This window comes from Oncorhynchus tshawytscha, linkage group LG02 (genome assembly GCF_018296145.1).
Source record: "Oncorhynchus tshawytscha isolate Ot180627B linkage group LG02, Otsh_v2.0, whole genome shotgun sequence".
NCBI classification, from domain to species: domain Eukaryota; kingdom Metazoa; phylum Chordata; class Actinopteri; order Salmoniformes; family Salmonidae; genus Oncorhynchus; species Oncorhynchus tshawytscha.
In genome coordinates this window covers 3231942-3253670 of record NC_056430.1, presented here as the reverse complement: position 1 = coordinate 3253670, position 21729 = coordinate 3231942, and the positions used below count along the sequence as shown (strand labels likewise).

The 21729-nt window shown below is 43.7% G+C and overlaps 2 protein-coding genes across 3 annotated transcripts in view; one reads left to right on the top strand and one right to left on the bottom strand.

Moving 5' to 3' along the window:
* The window catches only part of LOC112247479 (synapsin-2), a 215159-nt gene extending 203718 nt beyond the window's left edge, over nucleotides 1–11441 (top strand). For both annotated transcript variants that reach the window (XM_042329630.1, XM_042329621.1), the window contains 2 exons: nucleotides 3732–3783; nucleotides 10488–11441. In XM_042329630.1, coding sequence (XP_042185564.1) covers nucleotides 3732–3783; nucleotides 10488–11347 — 912 coding nt within the window. In that variant the 3' untranslated portion in view covers nucleotides 11348–11441. The remainder of the gene's footprint in view (nucleotides 1–3731; nucleotides 3784–10487) is intronic.
* Nucleotides 11442–20328: 8887 nt separating this feature from the next.
* Nucleotides 20329–21729, bottom strand: part of LOC112247478 (probable E3 ubiquitin-protein ligase makorin-2) — a 59322-nt gene continuing 57921 nt past the window's right edge. Inside the window, exon 8 of the mRNA XM_024416250.2 lies at nucleotides 20329–21661. Coding sequence (XP_024272018.1) covers nucleotides 21503–21661 — 159 coding nt within the window. The 3' untranslated portion in view covers nucleotides 20329–21502. The remainder of the gene's footprint in view (nucleotides 21662–21729) is intronic.

Below are 21729 nucleotides of genomic sequence, written 5' to 3'. Positions count from 1 at the left end.
GGTCTCTCCTGAATTGTCCGGGCTTTGGCTGGGCCACTCAGGACATTCAGAGACTTGTCCCGAAAGCACCCCTGTGGTGTCTTGGCTGTGTGCTTAGGGTTGTTGTCCTGTTGGAAGGTGAACATTCGCCTCCGTTCATCTTTGCCTCGATCCTGACTAGTCTCCCAGTCACGCCGCTGAAAAACTTCCCCACAGCATGACGCTTCCACCACCATGTTTCACTGTAGGGATGGTGCCAGATTTCCTCCAGATGTGACGCTTGGCATTCAGGCCAAAGAGTTCAATCTTGGTTTCATCAGACCAGAGAATCTTGCTTCTCATGGTCTGAGAGTCCTTTAGGTGCCTTTTGGCAAACTCCAAGTGGGTTGTCATGGGCCTTTTACTGAGGAGTGGCTTCCGTCTGGCCACTCTACAATAAAGGCCTAATTGGTGGAATGCTGCAGAGATGTTTGTCCTTCTGGAAAGTGTTCCCATCTCCACAGAGGAACTCTAGAGCTCTGTCATAGTGACCATGATCACCTCTCTTACCAAGGCCCTTCTCCCCCGAATGCTCAGTTTGGCTGAGCGGCCAGCTTTAGGAAGAATATTGGTGGTTTCAAACTTCTTCCATTTAAGATTGATGGAGAACACTGTGTTCTTGGGGACCTTCAATGCTGCAGATATTTAGTACCCTTCACCAGATCTGTGCCTCGACAAAATCCTGTCTCGGAGCTCTACAGACAATTCCTTCTACCTCATGGCTTGGTTTTTGCTCTGACATGCACTGTCAACTGTGGGACCTTATATAGACCGATGTGTGCCTTTCAAAATCATGTCCAATCAATTAAATGTATGACAGGTGGACTCCAATCAAGTTGAAGTTGATACTCAATCTGAATACTTATGTAAATAAGGTATTTTTGTTTTTTAAATTGAATCCATTTGCCAAAATTTCTAAAAACCTCTTTCCCTTTTGTCATTATGGGGTATTGTGTGTAGATTGATGAGGATTTTTTTTATTTAATCCATTTTAGAATAAAACTGTAACACAAAAAAATGTTGAAAATAATCAAGGGGTCTGAATACTTTCTGAAGGCACTGTATATGTATATGGATACTGTTGAGTGCCAAAAAAATGGGGTTAAATACATGTAAAAAAAAATGAACAAATGTTTCTTGGTCTTTCTTATATCTCTCAGATATAGGAAAGACACTTCAGAACAAACTTCCTTTAGAATTTTGGTGGGGGCTAGCTGTTCCATGTAGCGAATATAAGCTATTCACTGTGTTTGTATGGGCTAATAGCAGTAAGGCCCCAAAAATGTTTTCATCAAATATATACAGTACCGGTCAAAAGTTTGGACACACCTACTCATTCAAGGGTTTTTCTTTATTTGTACTATCTTCTACATTGTAGAATAATTGTGAAGACATCACAACTATGAAATAACACATATGCAATCATGTAGTAACCAAAATAGTGGTAAACCCTTTGCCTTGATGACAGCTTTGCACACTTGTGGCATTCTCTCAACCAGCTTCACATGGAATGCTTTTACAACAGTATTGAAGGAGTTCACACATAAAGTAAACACTTGTTGGCTGCTTTTCCTTCATTCTGCGGTCCAACTGATCCCAAACCATCTCAACTGGGTTGATGTTGGGTGATTGTGGAGGTCAGGTCATCTGAGGCAAAACTCCATTACTCTCTTTCTTGGCCAAATAGCCCTTACACAGCCTGAAGGTGTGTTGTGTCATTGTCTTCTTGAAAAACAAATGTCAAAAATGTCAAGAACAAATAGTCACACAAGAATAAACCAGATGGGATGGCGTATCGCTGCAGAATGCTGTGGTAGCCATGCTGGTTAAGTGTGCCTTACATTCTAAATAAATCACAGACAGTGTCACCAGCAAAGCATCCACACACAATCACACCTTCTACTCCATGCTTCACGGTGGGAACCACACATGCAGAGATCATCCGTTCACCTACTCTACATCTCACAAAGACATGGTGGTTGGAACCAAAAATCTCAAATTTGGACTCATCAGACCAATGGACCGATTTCCACCGGTCTAATGTCCATCGCTCATGTTTCTTGAGAGGTTGAGATGTGTCTGTCACTAGAACTCTGTAAAGCATTTATTTGGGCTGCAATTTCTCAGGCTGGTAACTCTAATGAACTTGTCCTCTTCAGCAGAGGTAACTCTGGGTCTTCCATTCCTGTGGCGGTCCTCATGAGAGCCAGTTTCATCATAGCGCTTGATCGTTTTTGCGACTGCACCTGAAGAAACTTTAAACGTTTTTGAAATTTTCCAGATTGACTGACCTTCATGTCTTAAAGTGATGATGGACTGTTTCTCTTTGGTTATTTGAGCTGTTCTTGACCTAATATGGACTTGGTCTTTTGCCAAATAGGGCTATATTCTGTATACCACCCCTACCTTGGTACAACCAACTGATTGACTCAAACAAATTTAAGAAGGATAGAAATTCCACAAATTAACTTCTAACAAGGCACATCTGTTAATTGAAATGCTTCCAGGTGACTATCTCATGAAACTGGCTGAGAAAATGCCAAGAATGTGCAAAGCTGTCATCAAGGCAAAGGGTGGCTACTTTGAAGCATCTCAAATATAAATTATTTTTTGATTTGTTAAACACTCTTTTGGTAACCTACATGTGTTATTTCATAGTTTTGATGTCTTCACTATTATTCTACAATGTAGAAGAAAATTATGAAAAAAATAAGAAAACCCCTTGAATGAGTAGGTGTGTCCAAACTTTTGACTGGTACTGTATGTGTATATATATATTTATACTTCACAGGATTTAAAAAATCAAACAGCTAAATTATCCTTGGTATGACCTTATTAAAACAATTCCATATAGCTTAGTATATAATTATAGTATGCACCATAATAGGTCAAAATATTATCACAGCATGGGCTGTATTATTTTTTCCTAAAATGATTTGACCAAAGATGACCAATGCAGAAAGAATGTCACTAAAGAGCATGAATATCCAGAAACAAAAGGCTTTTCTTGAACTTTTTCCATTTGAACTTAGAGCTGAACTTTCTTCCTCTATGGGCCCCTCTATCTCTCCTTTGTCTTTGCTCTTGACATCTTACTTGGTCCATTCTTGCAAAAAGAAATTCAGAGGTGGCCTCTTTTATGGATGAATAAGGTCTAATTGAACAATAAGTTTTGCACATGAAGAGAAGAAGAGCTTCACATTCATGGGAGTAATTTGTATCAGCTTTAGCGTTTGCATTGTGTGTGAAAGCAATGAGAAATTGCTTACACTTTAGTTAAAAATAATACTGTTGTGCTCATTAGGTTCTGATGGGGATCAAGTAGACCCCAGTTCATTAAAAGTGTCTTCGCAATCCAGAAAAACTTAAATATGTGTTACAGCTGTCACAGACCTGTATTGTACTGCTGATTATGTTGCTGATACCTGAGCTATTCCACCATGTAACTATACCCGTGCTACCTGATACCTGAGCTATTCCACCATGTAACTATACTCGTGCTACCTGATACCTGAGCTATTCCACCATGTAACTATACTCGTGCTACCTGATACCTGAGCTATTCCACCATGTAACTATACCCGTGCTACCTGATACCTAAGCTATTCCACCATGTAACTATACCCGTGCTACCTGTTACCTGAGCTATTCCACCATGTAACTTTACCCGTGCTACCTGTCATGATGTATGTCTATGTCTCTGTCTGTTTCAGAGGGAAGTGGCAGAGCCAATCAAGAACCCCGGACAGTGGCGCCAATCTCAAGGTTGTTTACATTACATCCTAGACCGTAATGGTGTTACTGTAGAAACCAGTCAAGTTCAGGCCAAGTGATTGGCCAGTTAGAAATCTCAGGCTGGCCTCCTGAGTGGCACAGTGGTCAAATGAACTGCATCGCAGTGCTTGAGCCATCACTACAGACCCGGGTTTGATCCCAGGCTGGCCATGACCGGGAGACCCATGAGGCGGCGCACAATTGGCCCAGCGTCGCCCTGGTTAGGCGATGGTTTGGCCGGCTGGGATGTCCTTGTCCCGTCGGGCTCTAGCGACTCCTTGCGGCGGGCCAGACGCATGCAAGCTGACTTCGGTCACCAGGTGTACGTGTTTCCTGCGACACATTGGTAAGCTGGCTTGCAGTTTAAGTGAGGAGTGTGTAAAGAAGTAGTGCGGCTTGGCAGGGTCGTGTTTCGGAGGACGCACGCAAAGTGCACTGTATACTGTATGTAACTGTTATGAATTTTGTATTGTCAATTTGTTGTCTACTGTATTAAAACGCCACTTTAAACATGTACATGTTACTGCAACAAAATGTCCCCATGGGGATTATAAGCAAAGTAAAGAAAGAGCCATAAATGTTTAAGCCATCTGAAATATTTCTATGAGAATTAGAAAACAACGTACATTTAGTTTTTCCTGCATTAAGTACCAATTTTAAATCAACCAGGATTTTCTGCAAGGCAACAAAATCCGATTTCAGCCCCAACTAGAAATCGGATGGTTGTTATCTCGGTCAGATGGACCCCCACTTTGTAAAGGGGAGGATATGTTCCAACTTCCAGATCATGGATAGCATCAGTAGCCATTGTTAAATAAAAAATGTGGGTAGAAGGTTATACAATGAGGGGGCAGAAAGCTGCAGTAGAAAGAGATCAAGCGAATCAGCTCCTGTGGATTTTTTTGCATAACTTTTTTGCAATTTAAATGTTTCAAATGGAAAAAAGAGTGAGTGGAGGGGCATTATTCTCAACTATCTTTTTAGCGGTGAATAAAGGACTTCCTAGTGGAACTTGAGGTAGGGGGGGTTATTTATCAAAGATTTGACCACTTTCAAGAATTGAACTGGATTTCCACCACTCTCAGATACACAATTCAATCTGTCAATCTAGCCTTAGCCCAAGCTAAGTTTCTTACCTTTCTTATCGGAAGGTTGCAAGTTCAAATCCCCGAGCTGACAAGGTACAAATCTGTCGTTCTGCCCCTGAACAGGCAGTTAACCCACTGTTCCTAGGCCGTCATTGAAAATAAGAATTTGTTCTTAACTGACTTGCCTAGTTAAATAAAGGTTAAATAAAAATTAAATAAAAAATCTCTTATATGGATCATGCTTATTTACATGTCTTGAAGTAATGACGGACTATCGTTTCTCTTTGCTTATTTGAGCTGTTCTTGCCATAATTCCACAAATGTACTTTTATGAAGGCACACCTGTTAATAATTTAAATGCATTCCAGATGACTACCTCATGAAGCTGGTTGAGAGAATGCCAAGAGTGTGCAAAGCTGTCATCAAGGCAAAGGGTGGCTGTTTGAAGAATCTCAAATATAAAATATATTTTCATTTGTGTAACACTTTTTTGGTTGCTACCTGATTCCATATGTGTTATTTCATAGTTTTGAAGTCTTCACTATTATTCTACAATGTGGTAACTTTTTACTGGTAGTGTACATAGTGCTGTAATACATACAATAATACGTAGTACCGTAAACATGAATTAATACAAAGTACAGTAATACATAGTACAGTACAACGGCTGGCCATGCCTTCCTCCTGGCTACTCCAACCTCAGCCAACAGCTCCGCCCCCCCGCAGCTACTCGCCCAAGCCTCTCCAGGTTCTCCTTTACCCAGATCCAGATAGCAGATGTTCTGAAAGAGCTGCAAAACCTGGACCCGTACAAATCAGCTGGGCTTGACAATCTGGACCCTCTATTTCTGAAACTATCCGCCGCCATTGTCGCAACCCCTATTACCCTATTACTGTTCAACCTCTTTTTCATATCGTCTGAGATCCCCAAGGATTGGAAAGCTGCCGCAGTCATCCCCCTCTTCAAAGCGGGAGACACCCTGGATCCAAACTGTTACAGACCTATATCCATCCTGCCCTGCCTATCTAAGGTCTTCGAAAGCCAAGTCAACAAACAGGTCACTGACCATCTCGAATCCCACCGTACCTTCTCCGCTGTGCAATCTGGTTTCCGAGCCGGTCACGGGTGCACCTCAGCCACGCTCAAGGTACTAAACGATATCATAACCGCCATCGGTAAAAGACAGTACTGTGCAGCCGTCTTCATCGACCTTGCCAAGGCTTTCGACTCTGTCAATCACCATATTCTTATCGGCAGACTCAGTAGCCTCTGTGTTTCTGATGACTGCCTTGCCTGGTTCACCAACTAATTTCAAATCAAATCAAATTTTATTTGTCACATACACATGGTTAGCAGATGTTAATGCGAGTGTAGCGAAATGCTTGTGCTTCTAGTTCCGACAATGCAGTAATAACGAACAAGTAATCTAACTAACAATTCCAAAAAACTACTGTCTTATACACAGTGTAAGGGGATAAAGAATATGTACATAAGGATATATGAATGAGTGATGGTAGAGAGCAGCATAGGCAAGATACAGTAGATGATATCGAGTACAGTATATACATATGAGATGAGTATGTAAACCAAGTGGCATAGTTAAAGTGGCTAGTGATACATGTATTACATAAGGATGCAGTCGATGATATAGAGTACAGTATATACGTATGCATATGAGATGAATAATGTAGGGTAAGTAACATTATATAAGGTAGCATTGTTTAAAGTGGCTAGTGATATATTTACATCATTTCCCATCAATTCCCATTATTAAAGTGGCTGGAGTTGAGTCAGTGTCATTGACAGTGTGTTGGCAGCATCCACTCAATGTTAGTGGTGGCTGTTTAACAGTCTGATGGCCTTGAGATAGAAGCTGTTTTTCAGTCTCTCGGTCCCAGCTTTGATGCACCTGTACTGACCTCGCCTTCTGGATGACAGCGGGGTGAACAGGCAGTGGCTCGGGTGGTTGATGTCCTTGATGATCTTTATGGCCTTCCTGTAGCATCGGGTGGTGTAGGTGTCCTGGAGGGCAGGTAGTTTGCCCCCGGTGATGCGTTGTGCAGACCTCACTACCCTCTGGAGAGCCTTACGGTTGAGGGCGGTGCAGTTGCCATACCAGGCAGTGATACAGCCCGCCAGGATGCTCTCGATTGTGCATCTGTAGAAGTTTGTGAGTGCTTTTGGTGACAAGCCAAATTTCTTCAGCCTCCTGAGGTTGAAGAGGCGCTGCTGCGCCTTCTTCACGATGCTGTCTGTGTGAGTGGACCAATTCAGTTTGTCTGTGATGTGTATGCCGAGGAACTTAAAACTTGCTACCCTCTCCACTACTGTTCCATCGATGTGGATGGGGGGTGTTCCCTCTGCTGTTTCCTGAAGTCCACAATCATCTCCTTAGTTTTGTTGACGTTGAGTGTGAGGTTATTTTCCTGACACCACACTCCGAGGGCCCTCACCTCCTCCCTGTAGGCCGTCTCGTCGTTGTTGGTAATCAAGCCTACCACTGTTGTGTCGTCCGCAAACTTGATGATTGAGTTGGAGGCGTGCGTGGCCACGCAGTCGTGGGTGAACAGGGAGTACAGGAGAGGGCTCAGAACGCACCCTTGTGGGGCCCCAGTGTTGAGGATCAGCGGGGAGGAGATGTTGTTGCCTACCCTCACCACCTGGGGGCGCCCGTCAGGATGTCCAGTACCCAGTTGCACAGGGCGGGGTCGAGACCCAGGGTCTCGAGCTTGATGACGAGCTTGGAAGGTACTATGGTGTTGAATGCCGAGCTGTAGTCGATGAACAGCATTCTCACATAGGTATTCCTCTTGTCCAGATGGGTTAGGGCAGTGTGCAGTGTGGTTGTGATTGCATCGTCTGTGGACCTATTTGGGCGGTAAGCAAATTGGAGTGGGTCTAGGGTGTCAGGTAGGGTGGAGGTGATATGGTCCTTGACTAGTCTCTCAAAGCACTTCATGATGACGGAAGTGAGTGCTACGGGCGGTAGTCGTTTAGCTCAGTTACCTTAGCTTTCTTGGGAACAGGAACAATGGTGGCCCTCTTGAAGCATGTGGGAACAGCAGACTGGTATAGGGATTGATTGAATATGTCCGTAAACACACCGGCCAGCTGGTCAGCGCATGCTCTGAGGGCGCGGCTGGGGATGCCGTCTGGGCCTGCAGCCTTGCGAGGGTTAACACGTTTAAATGTCTTACTCACCTCGGCTGCAGTGAAGGAGAGTCCGCATGTTTTCGTTGCAGGCCGTGTCAGTGGCACTGTATTGTCCTCAAAGCGGGCAAAAAGTTATTTAGTCTGCCTGGGAGCAAGACATCCTTGTCCGTGACTGGGCTGGATTTCTTCTTGTAGTCCGTGATTGACTGTAGACCCTGCCACATGCCTCTTGTGTCTGAGCCGTTGAATTGAGATTCTACTTTGTCTCTGTACTGACGCTTAGCTTGTTTGATAGCCTTGCGGAGGGAATAGCTGCACTGTTTGTATTCGGTCATGTTACCAGTCACCTTGCCCTGATTAAAAGTAGTGGTTCGCGCTTTCAGTTTCACGTGAATGCTGCCATCAATCCACGGTTTCTGGTTAGGGAATGTTTTAATCGTTGCTATGGGAACGACATCTTCAACGCACGTTCTAATGAACTCGCACACCGAATCAGCGTGTTCATCAATATTGTTATCTGACGCAATACGAAACATCTCCCAGTCCACGTGATGGAAGCAGTCTTGGAGTGTGGAGTCAGCTTGGTCGGACCAGCGTTGGACAGACCTCAGCGTGGGAGCCTCTTGTTTTAGTTTCTGTCTGTAGGCAGGGATCAACAAAATGGAGTCGTGGTCAGCTTTTCCGAAAGGAGGGCGGGGCAGGGCCTTATATGCGTCGCGGAAGTTAGAGTAACAATGATCCAAGGTTTTTCCAGCCCTGGTTGCGCAATCGATATGCTGATAAAATTTAGGGAGTCTTGTTTTCAGATTAGCCTTGTTAAAATCGTACAGTAAAACATACAGTCGTGGCCAAAAGTTTTGAGAATGACACAAATATTAATTTCCACAATCTTTGCTGCTTCAGTGTCTAGATATTTTTGTCAGATGTTACTATGGAATACTGAAGTATAATCACAAGCATTTCATAAGTGTCAAAGGCTATTATTGACAATTACATGAAGTTGATGCAATATTTGTAGTGTTGACCCTTCTTTTTCAAGACCACTGCAATCAGCCCTGGCATGCTGTCAATTAACTTCTGGGTCACATCCTGACTGATGGCAGCCCAGTCTTGCATAATCAATGCTTGGACTTTGTCAGAATTTGTGGAGTTTTGTTTGTCCACCCGCCTCTTGAGGATTGACCACAAGTTCTCAATGGGATTAAGGTTTAAGGTTAAGGTTTAGGTTTAGATTAAGGTTTAGTTTCCTGGCCATGGACCCAAAATCTCAATGTTTTGTTCCCCGAGCCACTTAGTTATCACTTTTGCCTTATGGCAAGGTGCTCCATCATGCTGGAAAAGGCATTGTTCGTCACCAAACTGTTCCTGGACGGTTGGGAGAAGTTGTTCTCGGAGGATGTGTTGGTACCATTCTTTATTCATGGCTGTGTTCTTAGGCAAAACTGTGAGTGAGCCCACTCCCTTGGCTGAGAAGCAACCCCACACATTGTCTCAGGATGCTTTACTGTTGGCATGACACAGGACTGATGGTAGCGCTCACCTTGTCTTCTCCGGACAAGCTTTTTTACGGATGCCCCTAACAATCAAAAAGGGGATTCATCAGAGAAAATGACTTTACCCCAGTCCTCAGCAGTCCAATCCCTGTACCTTTTGCAGAATATCAGCCTGTCCCTCATGTTTTTCCTGGAGAGAAATGGCTTCTTTGCTGCCCTTCTTGACACCAGGCCATCCTCCAAAATGTAATAATGTAGACCATATATTATGCTCTGCTCCTTCATCTCAGTTGATGAGACATATTTTCAGATGAATTATAGTTTGATTCTCTGCTTGTGTTTATACATTGCAGACATAAATTTGAATATTACAGTATGTCTGTTCAACCTCCCCAAGTTCTCCCATGTCACCCCGCTCCTCGTACACTCTACTGGCTTCCAGTTGATGCTCTCATTCACTTTAGAACCTGTAGCTGCAATACTTTTTATATGAGTATACTACATATGGAATGTATAAAGATATAATCTACTACATATAGAATTACATAAAATACAACATATAGAAGAGGTTACATATACGATATTCAACACACTATCCCACATCTCCCTGCATAAAACCACATTATGTTTTTTCATGCATATGTTGGTGTAAATTATGTTTTAATTATGTCTTTAAGTCTTATTTGAGTCACAAGCAACCAGACCACAACCTTCAGCCTCTAACCCTCTTAACCCTCCAACACATTGACTCTATTCCCTTGCTGAGACCAGTGATGTCTGCCTGTCTGTCTGCCTGTCTGTCTGCCTGTCTGTCTGCCTGTCTGTCTCCATACACTTGATTTAGAAAGATTTTAAACAAAAGCTTTTTGGTTTTTGTTAGGGTTTTTCTTTATTTTGTGTTTTGTATTGTATTTTCCAGTATGTATTATAACATGATGCTGTTCTGTGCCCTACATTTAGGGGGTGCCGTGCAGGCCCAGCTCACTCAGCCACAGAGTGTGGAGCCTCCAGCAGAGTTGGCCCCCAAGGTGTCCCCTCCGCCAAAGCCAGCCCCCCCTCTAGTTTTAAGAGCGGCCACCATCCCCATTCAAAAGCAAGCCTCCACTCCAGTGGCAAAACCATACTCTGCTCCAGTCTCTAGGCCAGCCCCTGCCCCAGTGCAAAAGCAATCCTCTTCCCCTCCACCAAAGCCACCCCCTCCTGCGGTGGTAAAGACGACCTCTGCTCAAGTACCAAAGCCTATCCCTTCCCCAGTGCAAAAGCCTGCTCCAGCTCCAGCTCCAGCTCCAGCCCTTGCCCCAGCCCATGTCTCAGCCCCAGTCCTATCCCCAAACCTGGCCACTGTATCAGTCCCTGCTCCTGTCTCACCCCCAGCACCAGCTCCAGCCCCAGCCCGTGTCTCAGCCCCAGTCCTATCCCCAAACCTGGCCACTGTCTCAGTCCCTGCTCCTGTCTCACCCCCAGCACCAGCTCCAGCCCCAGCCTGTGTCTCAGCCCCAGTCCTATCCCCAATCCTGGCCCCTGTCTCAGTCCCTGCCCCTGTCTCACCCCCAGCCCCAGCTGCTGCCCCTGTCTCAGCTCCAACCTCCAGCCTAGCACCCGCCTTACTCCCAGTCCTATCCCCGACCCCTTCTCCTGTCTCACCCCCAGTTCCACCCCTGCCTCACACCCAACCCCTGCCCCCACTACACAGCAGCCCAAGCCCCAGCCTCAGGTGTCTCCATCAGCAGCCCCTCCCCCAGGAAAGCCAGCAGAGCTGCCCCCTCTGCCTCCCAAGCCCAAGCCTATACCTCCTGTACGCCGCAACTCCAAGCCCCTGATCCAGCCCAAACCCCAGACCCCCCTTCCACCCCTTGGCCTGAAGCCCAGTCCTGATGCTGTGTTTTCATCCAGAGCGCCAGGCCAGTCCCTGTCCCCAAAGAGGTCCCCTGGGAGGGTGCAGTCCCCTTTCTTGCCCCAGTCTCCAGCTAAGGCTCAGCCACCAACGGTCCTTTCCCCAGACTTTCACCCAGACCCTACCCCTATTATGATGCCCATGTCCTCCACTGGCACTGCCATGGCCCCTGAGCCTGCTCCAGAGCCTACTCCAGTCTCAGTTTCAGCCTCATTCACATCCCCATTCTCATCCCCAGTCTCAGCCTCATCCCCAGCTCCAGTCTCAGCCTCATCCCCAGCTCCAGTCTCAGCCTCATCCCCAGCTCCAGTCTCAGCCTCATTTCCAGCCCCAGTCTCAGCCCCAGTCTCAGCCTCATCCCCACTACCAGTCTCAGCCCCAGCCCCAGAATCAGCTAAAGCTGAACCTCTGGTTGAAGAACCGCCAGCACCCAAGGGCCATCCTCTGCTGAAGTAAGAGCTTTAGCTACATTAAACAAAAATGGTGACATGGTGATAATGTTGTCATAGCCATTACCCTGATGTACTGTGTTTTTGTTCTAGTAAGCTTTAGGGTTAGAATTAAGGTCAGGTTTAATGTGATGTCTCTGCAGTAAGTCCCTGACCAGGTTAGCTTTAGGGTTTACGGTCAGGATTAATGTGATGTCTCTGTCTCTGCAGTAAATCCCAGTCCCTAACCAGGTTAACTTTAGGGTTAGGGTTTAAGGTCAGGTTTAACGTGATGTCTCTGTCTCAGCAGTAAATCCCTGACCAGGTTATCTTCAGGGTTTAAGGTCAGGTTTAACGTGATGTCTCTGTCTCAGCAGTAAATCTCAGTCCCTGACCAGGTTAGCTTTAGGGTCCTCTATGGGATCGATGTCCCTATACTGGGACGGTTGTTGCTAACGTGCGCTAATGTGACTAGAATGACGTTGTAACAACAAACTTTCCAGGACATAGGCTTATCTTATATTGGCAGAAAGCTTCAATTCTTGTTAATCTAACTTCAGTGTCCAATTTACAGTAGCTATTACAGTGAAAACATACCATACTATTGTTTGAGGAGAGTGCAAAACAACAAAAAACTTTAATCACGGCAACTGGTTTGATACATTCACCCACGTCTGAAGGTAAATAATGTACTTACATTCAGTAATCTTGCTCTGATTTGTCATCTTGAGGGTCCCAGAAATAAAATGTAGCATAGTTTTGTTGATAAAATCTATTTTTATTTTCAAATGTAGGAACTGGGTTCTACAGTTTGAACCCCTGCTGTCTCTGGCTCCACAACCACCCTGCCCGGCCATCTATAGTTGAAGTCGGAAGTTTACATACACTTAGGTTGGAGTCATTAAAACTCGTTTTTCAACCACTCCACAAATTTCTTGATAATAACTATAGTTTTGGCAAGTCGGTTAGGACATCTACTTTGTGCATGACACAAGTAATTTTTCCAACAATTGTTTACAGACAGATTATTTAACTTATAATTCACTGTATCACAATTCCAGTGGGTCAGAAGTTTACATACACTAAGTTGACTGTGCCTTTAAACAGCTTAGAAAATTCCAGAAAATGATGTCATGGCTTTAGAAGCTTCTGATTTACATAATTTGAGTCAATTGGTGTACGTGTGGATGTATTTAAAGGCCTACCTTCAAACTCAGCGCCTCTTTGCTTGACATCATGGGAAAATCAAAAGAAATCAGCCAAGACCTCAGAAAAAAATGTAGACCTACACAAGTCTGGTTCATCCTTGGGAGCAATTTTAAAACGCCTGAAGGCACCATGTTCATCAAATCAAATCAAATCAAATGTATTTATATAGCCCTTCGTACATCAGCTGATATCTCAAAGTGCTCTACAGAAACCCAGCCTAAAACCCCAAACAGCAAGCAATGCAGGTGTAGAAAACAATAGTACGCAAGTATAAACACCATGGGACCACGCAGCTGTCCTATATCGACATAACCTGAAAGGCCGCTCAGGAAGGAAGAAGCCACTGCTCCAAAACCGCCATAAAAAGTCAGACTACAGTTTGCAACTGCACATGGGGACAAAGGAGAAATGTCCTCTGGTTTGATGAAACAAAAATAAAACTGTTTGGCCATAATGACCACCGTTATGTTAGAATGAAAAAGGGGGAGGCTTGCAAGCTGAAGAATACCATCCCAACTGTGAAGCACGGGTGTGGCAGCATCATGTTGTGGGGGTGCTTTGCGGCAGGAGGGACTGGTGCACTTCACAAAATAGATGGCATCATGAGGACGGAAAATTATGTGGATATATTGAAGCAACATCTCAAGACATCAGTCAGGAAGTTAAAACTTGGTCGCAAATGGGTCTTCCAAATGGACAATGACCCCAAGCATGCTTCCAAAGTTGTGCAAAATGGCTTAAGGACAACAAAGTCAAGGTATTGGAGTGGCCATCACAAATCCATGACCTCAATCCTATAGAACATTTGTGGGCAGAACTGAAAAACGAATGAGAGCAAGGAGGCCTACAAACCTGACTCAGTTACACCAGCTCTGTCAGGAGGAATGGGCCAAAATTCACCCAACTTATTGTGGGAAGCTTGTTGAGGGCTACCTGAAACGTTTGACCCAAGTTAAACAATTTAAAGGCAATGCACCAAATACAAATTGAGTGTATGTAAACTTCTGACCCACTGGAAATGTGATGAAATAAGTAAAAGCTGAAATATATCATTCTCTCTACTATTATTCTGATATTTCACATCCTTAAAATAAAGTGATGATCCTAACTAAACTAACTAAAACAGGGAATTTTTACTCTGATTAAATGTCAGGAATTGTGAAAAACTGAGTTTAAATGTGTTTGACTAAGGTGTATGTAAACTTCCGACTTCAACTGTAGATGTGTGAATGTTAGTGTATAAGCTAATGATCCATCATGTATGACATTCCTGGGAGTTTGTAAACTTAAATGTTGTATTACCATAGGATTCTTGTATGCTCTCTGTAGTTTTGTAGTTGAAAATGTATCAATTGACAAATTCGGCACATTTGGGCAGACTTGATGCAAAATACTGTGAAACCATGCACACACCCCGCTAAATTGCGCAAAACTGCGGTATTATATTATCAAATCAAATCAAATTTATTTATATAGCCCTTCATACATCAGCTGATATCTCAAAGTGCTGTACAGAAACCCAGCCTAAAACCCCAAACAGCAAGCAATGCAGGTGTAGAAGCACGGTGGCTAGGAAAAACTCCCTAGAAAGGCCAAAACCTAGGAAGAAACCTAGAGAGGAACCAGGCTATGTGGAGTGGCCAGTCCTCTTCTGGCTGTGCCGGGTGGAGATTATAACAGAACATGGCCAAGATGTTCGAATGTTCATAAATGACCAGCATGGTCGTATAATAATAAGGCAGAACAGTTGAAACTGGAGCAGCAGCACGGTCAGGTGGACTGGGGACAGCAAGGAGTCATCATGTCAGGTAGTCCTGGGGCATGGTCCTAGGGCTCAGGTCCTCCGACAGAGAGAAAGAAAGAGAGAATTAGAGAGAGCATATGTGGGGTGGCCAGTCCTCTTCTGGCTGTGTCGGGTGGAGATTATAACAGAACATTCTCTTTCTATTATGGCCTTTCTCTTGCATTTCAAAGATGATGAAAATAATTATAATAGAAAACGCATGTTTTTTTGTTTTCATTATCTTTTACCAGATCTAATGTGTTATATTCTCCTACATTCATTTCACATTTCCACAGACTTCAAAGTGTTTCCATTCAAAGGTTTAATGTGATGTCTCTGCGATAAGTCCCAGTCTCTGACCAGGTTAGCTTTTGTGTAAGGGTTTAAAGTCAGGTTTAATGTGATGTCTCTGTCTCTGCAGTAAATACCAGTCCCTGGCCAGATTAGGACTTAAGGTTAGGAGTTATTGTTAGGGTTAACGGTATGTCTCTGTCTGTTTCAGTAAGTCCCAGTCCCTGACCAATGCCTTCAGCGCTTTGGGAGATGCGTCGTTCTTCCGCTCCAGCTCGACCAGTTCCTCGGCGGGTGGAGAGGACGAAGCCAAGGCCGAGACCATCCGGAACATCCGCAAGTCCTTCGCCAGCCTATTCTCCGATTAGTCCTCTCCCACATGCTCTAGGATTGGCAGATGACTTCATTGACATAAACGTGACCCAGTCTGAGATTAACTGTGTGTAACTGTATAACTCCCAAGTCCCGCCTCCATCTCCTGCCTCTCTGTGTCTCTGAGGACTCAATTGGCAATTTGAGTGTGATGATGTCAAAGTGCCAGCTACCTGTAACTACCTGTAGCTAGGTACCTGCGGGAAGCTTGGCCCTCGGTCAGTGTGTGAGGAGGAGGAGATATATATGACGGTCTAATGCATGAAGATGACGGCTCCATCAGTAGGTGTTGTGGAGCAGAATGGATGTTTGTGTTGAGTTGATGTTACCCATTGCCTCTAGATGTTGTAGCCTTAATGTGATGATGTGTTTTATTACAGATTCGTAACTGTGAGTGGTGACCCCTGACTCCTGTATCACCATATGTACTTCCTGTGTAGTACAGATATCTGCAGTACGTTCTTCATCATTAACAGTTGTTCAATAATAATACCTCTGCTGTGGCTGTTGACCACAGTCACTCATTCATACAAGTATACCTTTCCATTAATCAGTCAAACCTCTCCTTTAAGGTGTCAGACCCCTCCTTTAATCAGTCAGACCCCTCCTTTAGTCAGTCAGACCTCTCCTTTAATCAATCAGACCCCTCCTTTAATCTGTCAAACCTCTCCTTTAATCTGTCAAACCTCTATTTAATCAGTCAGACCGCTCCTTTAACTTGGTTTGACCCCTCCTTTAATCAATCAGACCCCTCCTTTAGTCAGTCAGACCGCTCCTTTAATCAATCAGACCCCTCCTTTAATCTGTCAAACCTCTATTTAATCAGTCAGACCTATCCTTTAACTCAGTCAAACCTCTATTTAATCAGTCAGACCGCTCCTTTAACTTGGTTAGACCTCTCTTTTATGGTGCAAGACCTCTCCTTTAATCAGTCTGTCCTCTCCTTTAAGGTGTCAGTCATCTCCTTTAAGGTGTCAGACCTTCATTTAAGGTATCCGACCACTCTTGTCAAGCCAACACCAGAACCGGTCAGTTTCAATAACGTTTCAGATCATCTGTCCTGTAAACACCTTGGTGTCCAGCAGTTCTACCAACCTGTCAGCTTATATCAACTATATCAACAGCCATCTAACATGTTATATTGTTTAATTAATGCTTTGTAAATGTTGTATTGTACCGTTACTGTATGTGAGTCATCCAGGAGTTTATTTTGTAATAATGAATCATTGATAATGTATTGTAGGTTCCTGTACTGTTTTATTTGTCCATATGCATTACTGCCTTGCATGACCAATATGACCCAGTGACCCTTGGTACCATAGTAATGTTACCTGTACATAAATGTCAATAAATTAAGATGTGGTAAATCGTTCCACTAATGTATCTGTATTACTGACTCCTCCATTTACAATGACTAACTTGTTCTGTTATAAATGGATAAATGCAGCTGTTCTTTTTGTCCAGAAGGTGGTGGAAGGGACCATTAATGTGATATATATTGTGGTAGATATCTCTATGACCGATATATTGTGGTAGATATCTCTATGACTGATATATTGTGGTAGATATCTCTATGACTGATATATTGTGGTAGATATCTCTTTCGGATGGGACGTTAAACAGGTGTCCTGACTCTGTGGTCACCAAAGATCCCATGGCACTTATCGTAAGAGTAGGGTTGTTAACTCCGATGTCCTGGCTAAATTCCCAAACTGGACTTGATACCATTCTGGCCACCTAATCATCCCCAGCTTACAATTGGCTCATTCATCCCCCCTATTCTCCCCTGAGGCTGAAGAAATTTGGCTTGTCACCCAAAACCCTGGCAAACTTTTACAGATGCACAATCGAGAGCATCCTGTCGGTCTGTATCGCAGCCTGGTAAGGCTCTCCAGAGGGTGGTGCGGTCTGCACAACGCATCACCAGGGGCAAACTACCTTCCCTCCATGACACCTACAGCACCCCATGTCACAGGAAGGCCAAAAAGATTATCAAGGACAACAACCACCACTGGGGCCGAGAGACTGAAAAACAGCTTCTATCTCAAGGCCATTAGACTGCTAAACAGCAATCACTAACTCAGAGAGGCTGCTACCTACATTGAGACCCAATCACTGGCCACTTTAATAACTGGATCACCTGTCACTTTAAACAATGCTACTTTAAATAATGCCACTTGAATAATGTTTACATATTTTACATTACTCATATCATATGTACATACTGTATTTTATACCATCTATTGCACCTTGCCTATGCTGCTCGGCCATCGCTCATCCATATATTTATATATACATATTCTCATTCACCCCTTTAGATTTGTGTGTATTAGGTAGATGGGGAATTGTTAGATTACTTGTTAGATATTACTGCACTGTCGGAACTAGAAGCACAAGCGTATCGCTACACTCGCATTAACATCTGCTAACCATGTGTATGTGACCAATACAATTTGATTTGAAGAGCCCTCACTGCTGCTCGATCAACCTATTTTTCCAACTTAATTGAGGAGAATAAGAAAAATCCAAAATGTATTTTTGATACTGTTGCAAAGCTAACTAAAAAGCAACATTCCCCAAGAGAGGATGGCTTTCACTTCAGCAGTGATGAATTCATGAACTTCTTTGACGAAAAGATCATGATCATCAGAAAACAAATGATGGACTCCTCTTTGAATCTGTCTTTCTCCTGTCTATAACCCTAACCCCTAACCGTAACCCCCAACCCCCCTAACCCTAACACTAAACCTAACCCAAATGACGGACTCCTCTTTGAATCTGTCTACCCTAACCCCCCCTAACCTAACCTAACCCCTAACCCCTTAACCCTAACCCTAAACCCTAAACTCCACTTTGAATCTGTCTATTTCTCCAAAGTTCCGTTGTCCTGAGTCTGCACAAATCAAATCAAATTGTATTGGTCACATACACATAGTTAGCAGATGTTGATGTGAGTGTAGCGAAATGCTTGTGCTTGTAGTTCCGACCATGCAGTAATATCTAACAAGTAAGCTAACAATTTCACAACAACTATCTTATACACACAAGTGTAAGGAATGAATAAGAATATGTCCATATAAATATATGGATGAGCGATGGCCGAACGGCATAGGCAAGATGCAGTAGATGGTATAGAGTACAGTATATACATATGAGATGAGTAATGTAGAGTATTTAAACATTATATAAAGTGGCATTGTTCCGTTGTCCTGAGTCTGCACAACACTGCCAGGACCTAGAATCAATGGACTCACTAAAGTTTTTTAATCCTATGTCTCTTGACACATTAATAAAAATAGTCATGGCCTCTAAACCTTCAAGCTGGACCCTTTTCCAATTAAACTACTGAAAGAGCTGTTTCCTGTGCTTGCCTCCCCTATGTTGAACATAATAAATGGCTCCCTATCCACATGATGTGTACCAAACTCACTAAAAGTGGCAGTAATAAAGCCTCTCTTGAAAAAGCCAAACCTTGACCCGGAAAATGTAATAAACTAACGGCCTATATCGAGTCTCCCATTCCTCTCAAAGATTTTAGAAAAAGCTGCCTTCCTGAAGACACACATTGTATACGAAACCGTTCAGTCTGGTTTAGACCCCATCATAGCACTGAGACTGCACTCGTGAAGTTGGTAAATTACCTTTTATTGGTGTCAGACCAAGGCTCTGCATCTGTCCTCGTGCTCCTAGACCTTAGTGCTGCATTTGACACCATCGAGCACCACATTCTTTTGGAGAGATTGCAAACCCTAATTGGTCTATACGGACATGTTCTGGCGTGGTTTAGATCTTATCTGTCGGAAAGATATCAGTTTGTCTCTGTGGACGGTTTGTCCTCTGACAAATCAATTGTAAGTGTCGGTGTTCCTCAAGGTTCCGTTTTAGGACCACTATTGTTTTCACTATATATTTTACCTCTTGGTGATGTCATTCAGAAACATAATGTTAACTTTTGCGGACGATCCACATCTGTAGAGACGCAGACTTGGTCTCTGCCTTTATTGAAGACTCATCTCTTCAGTAGGTCCTATGATTGAGTGTAGTCTGGCCCAGGGGTGCGAAGGTGAAAAGAAAGGCACTGGAGCGACGAACCGCCCTTGCTGTCTCTGCCTGGCAGGTTCCCTTCTATCCACTGGGATTACCTGCCTCTGACCCTATTATGGGGGCTGAGTCACTGGCTTACTGGTGCTCTTTCATGCTGCCCGTAGGAGGGGTGCCGGGTTGAGGTACAGGAAGATCGTGCCGTGGGGGAGAGCTTCCTGGGTTATACTAAGCCTTGTCTCAGGGTAATACGTTGGTGGTTTGCGGATATACCTCTAGTGTTGTGGGGTCTGTGCTTTTACCTGAGCCCTGGGACCATGCCTCAGGACTACCTGGCCTGATGACTCCTTGCTGTCCCCAGTCCACCTGTCCGTGCTGCTGCTCCAGTTTCAACTGCTTTTCCTGCGGCTATGGAACTCTGACCTGTTCACTGGACGTGCTACCGTTTCCCGGACCTGCTGTTTCCGACTCTCTCTCTCTACCTTACCTGCTGTCTCGAACTCTGAATGCTCGGCTATGAAAAGCCAACTGACATTTACTCTTGAGGTACTGACCTGTTGCACCCTCGACAATCTTTGTAATTATTATTATTTGACCTTGCTGGTCATCTATGAATTTTTGAACATCTTGGCCATGTACTGTTATATTCTCAACCCAGCACAGCCAGAAGAGGACTGGAGGAGGATATAAAAACCGCAGGATATAAAGCAGTACCATATTGTCTGGCCTCAATCTATACATTAACCCCCATGTTAAAGGGAGGTGAAATAACACTCATATTACTCTGCTGTCAAACATTTTCTTTATTGAATGAATGGACTGCTGCTATTGAATTTCTTTTTGGAAATAATCATTCAAACTGAAAAGAAATTGGATAAATAAAAGCCAACATAGTGATTCTGATTTCCCATAGAATATACATTAAACATGGTAGTATAATATTATCTAAAAACTATAGTTTAAGTCTCCCCAGGCAGCTTCACTCAATACATTAGATAATAGAGACGACTACTGGTAGGAGCTCATTCCTCTGCACCTCTACAGGCTGACTGATAGATCACCCAGGGTCTGCTTTATTCTCTTACTATAGATGAATGATGTAGGATAATAAGGTCAACATCATTTTATACCATTAAAAGGATAAAGTCACTAAACCTCATAATGTGAGCATCCATCAACACTAAATAGTTCCTATAGAAGGAACTAGTTGCAACGTAAATGTAAAAGCCTCTAAATGAACACACCATACCTTCATGGACAACGAGTATGTAACAGACTTGGGGCTCTATTCAATCCGTATTGTGGAAGTTCAGCGTTACAGCAGGATTTAAATTTAAAGCCAATGTTACTGCGTCAGCAGTTCACAGTGAACACTGAATATGTCAGCTCAATCAAAAATGAAAGTAATTCCTATCACTTCAGCAATCCAGCTTGAATAGAGCCCCTGGGTGCATTGATTTGAATTCCACATTTAGTTTCTTTTAAAAATGTCTATATGTGACCTAACTGTAACACATGTTGTGGCCTGGCTGAGAGGCTGTCTGATCTATCTATACAACCTCAAACTGATTCTATAGATCCAATGAAAAGAAAGTAAAGGCATTTCACTGTACTTGAAAACTATGACCTTATGGTTCATTCTATAGATGTCTACCCCATTCATATAAAAAGCCTTCCAGAGATAAATTATCTAAAACATATCCGGAAAATATAGCAGCTTCTCTAACAGAACCATTACAGCTCTATGTACAGATTTACTATGTTATTTTCCACACAAATGTACCATGAGTAAAAATATAATTTAAAAAAAGCCTGAAACCATCAACATGAAAGGCTTACTAGTGAGTACATTTTATTGTCCAGTGTCGTATGTATGTTTTCATTTTGATATGAGCCGTTGGTCAGAGTGCTGGGGCTAGGCCTGGATAACAGGTAGTTAGGGCCCCAGGTTGAGGGCTCAGGGCTGGGCAGACACTGCACTGCTCTCCTCCCCTCCTGGACCAGACATCTGCATGAAGAGTTCTCTCAGTTCGCTGACCTCATCTTCCTGCGGCTGGGCAACACTGCGCTGCTCGCGCTCCTCGATGAAGTCCCACAGACGGACAGAGTTCAGGAACTACAAGACAACACAGGAGAAATCACACCAACTACTTTAATTTTTGTACCGGTTTAGTATTAGCATCA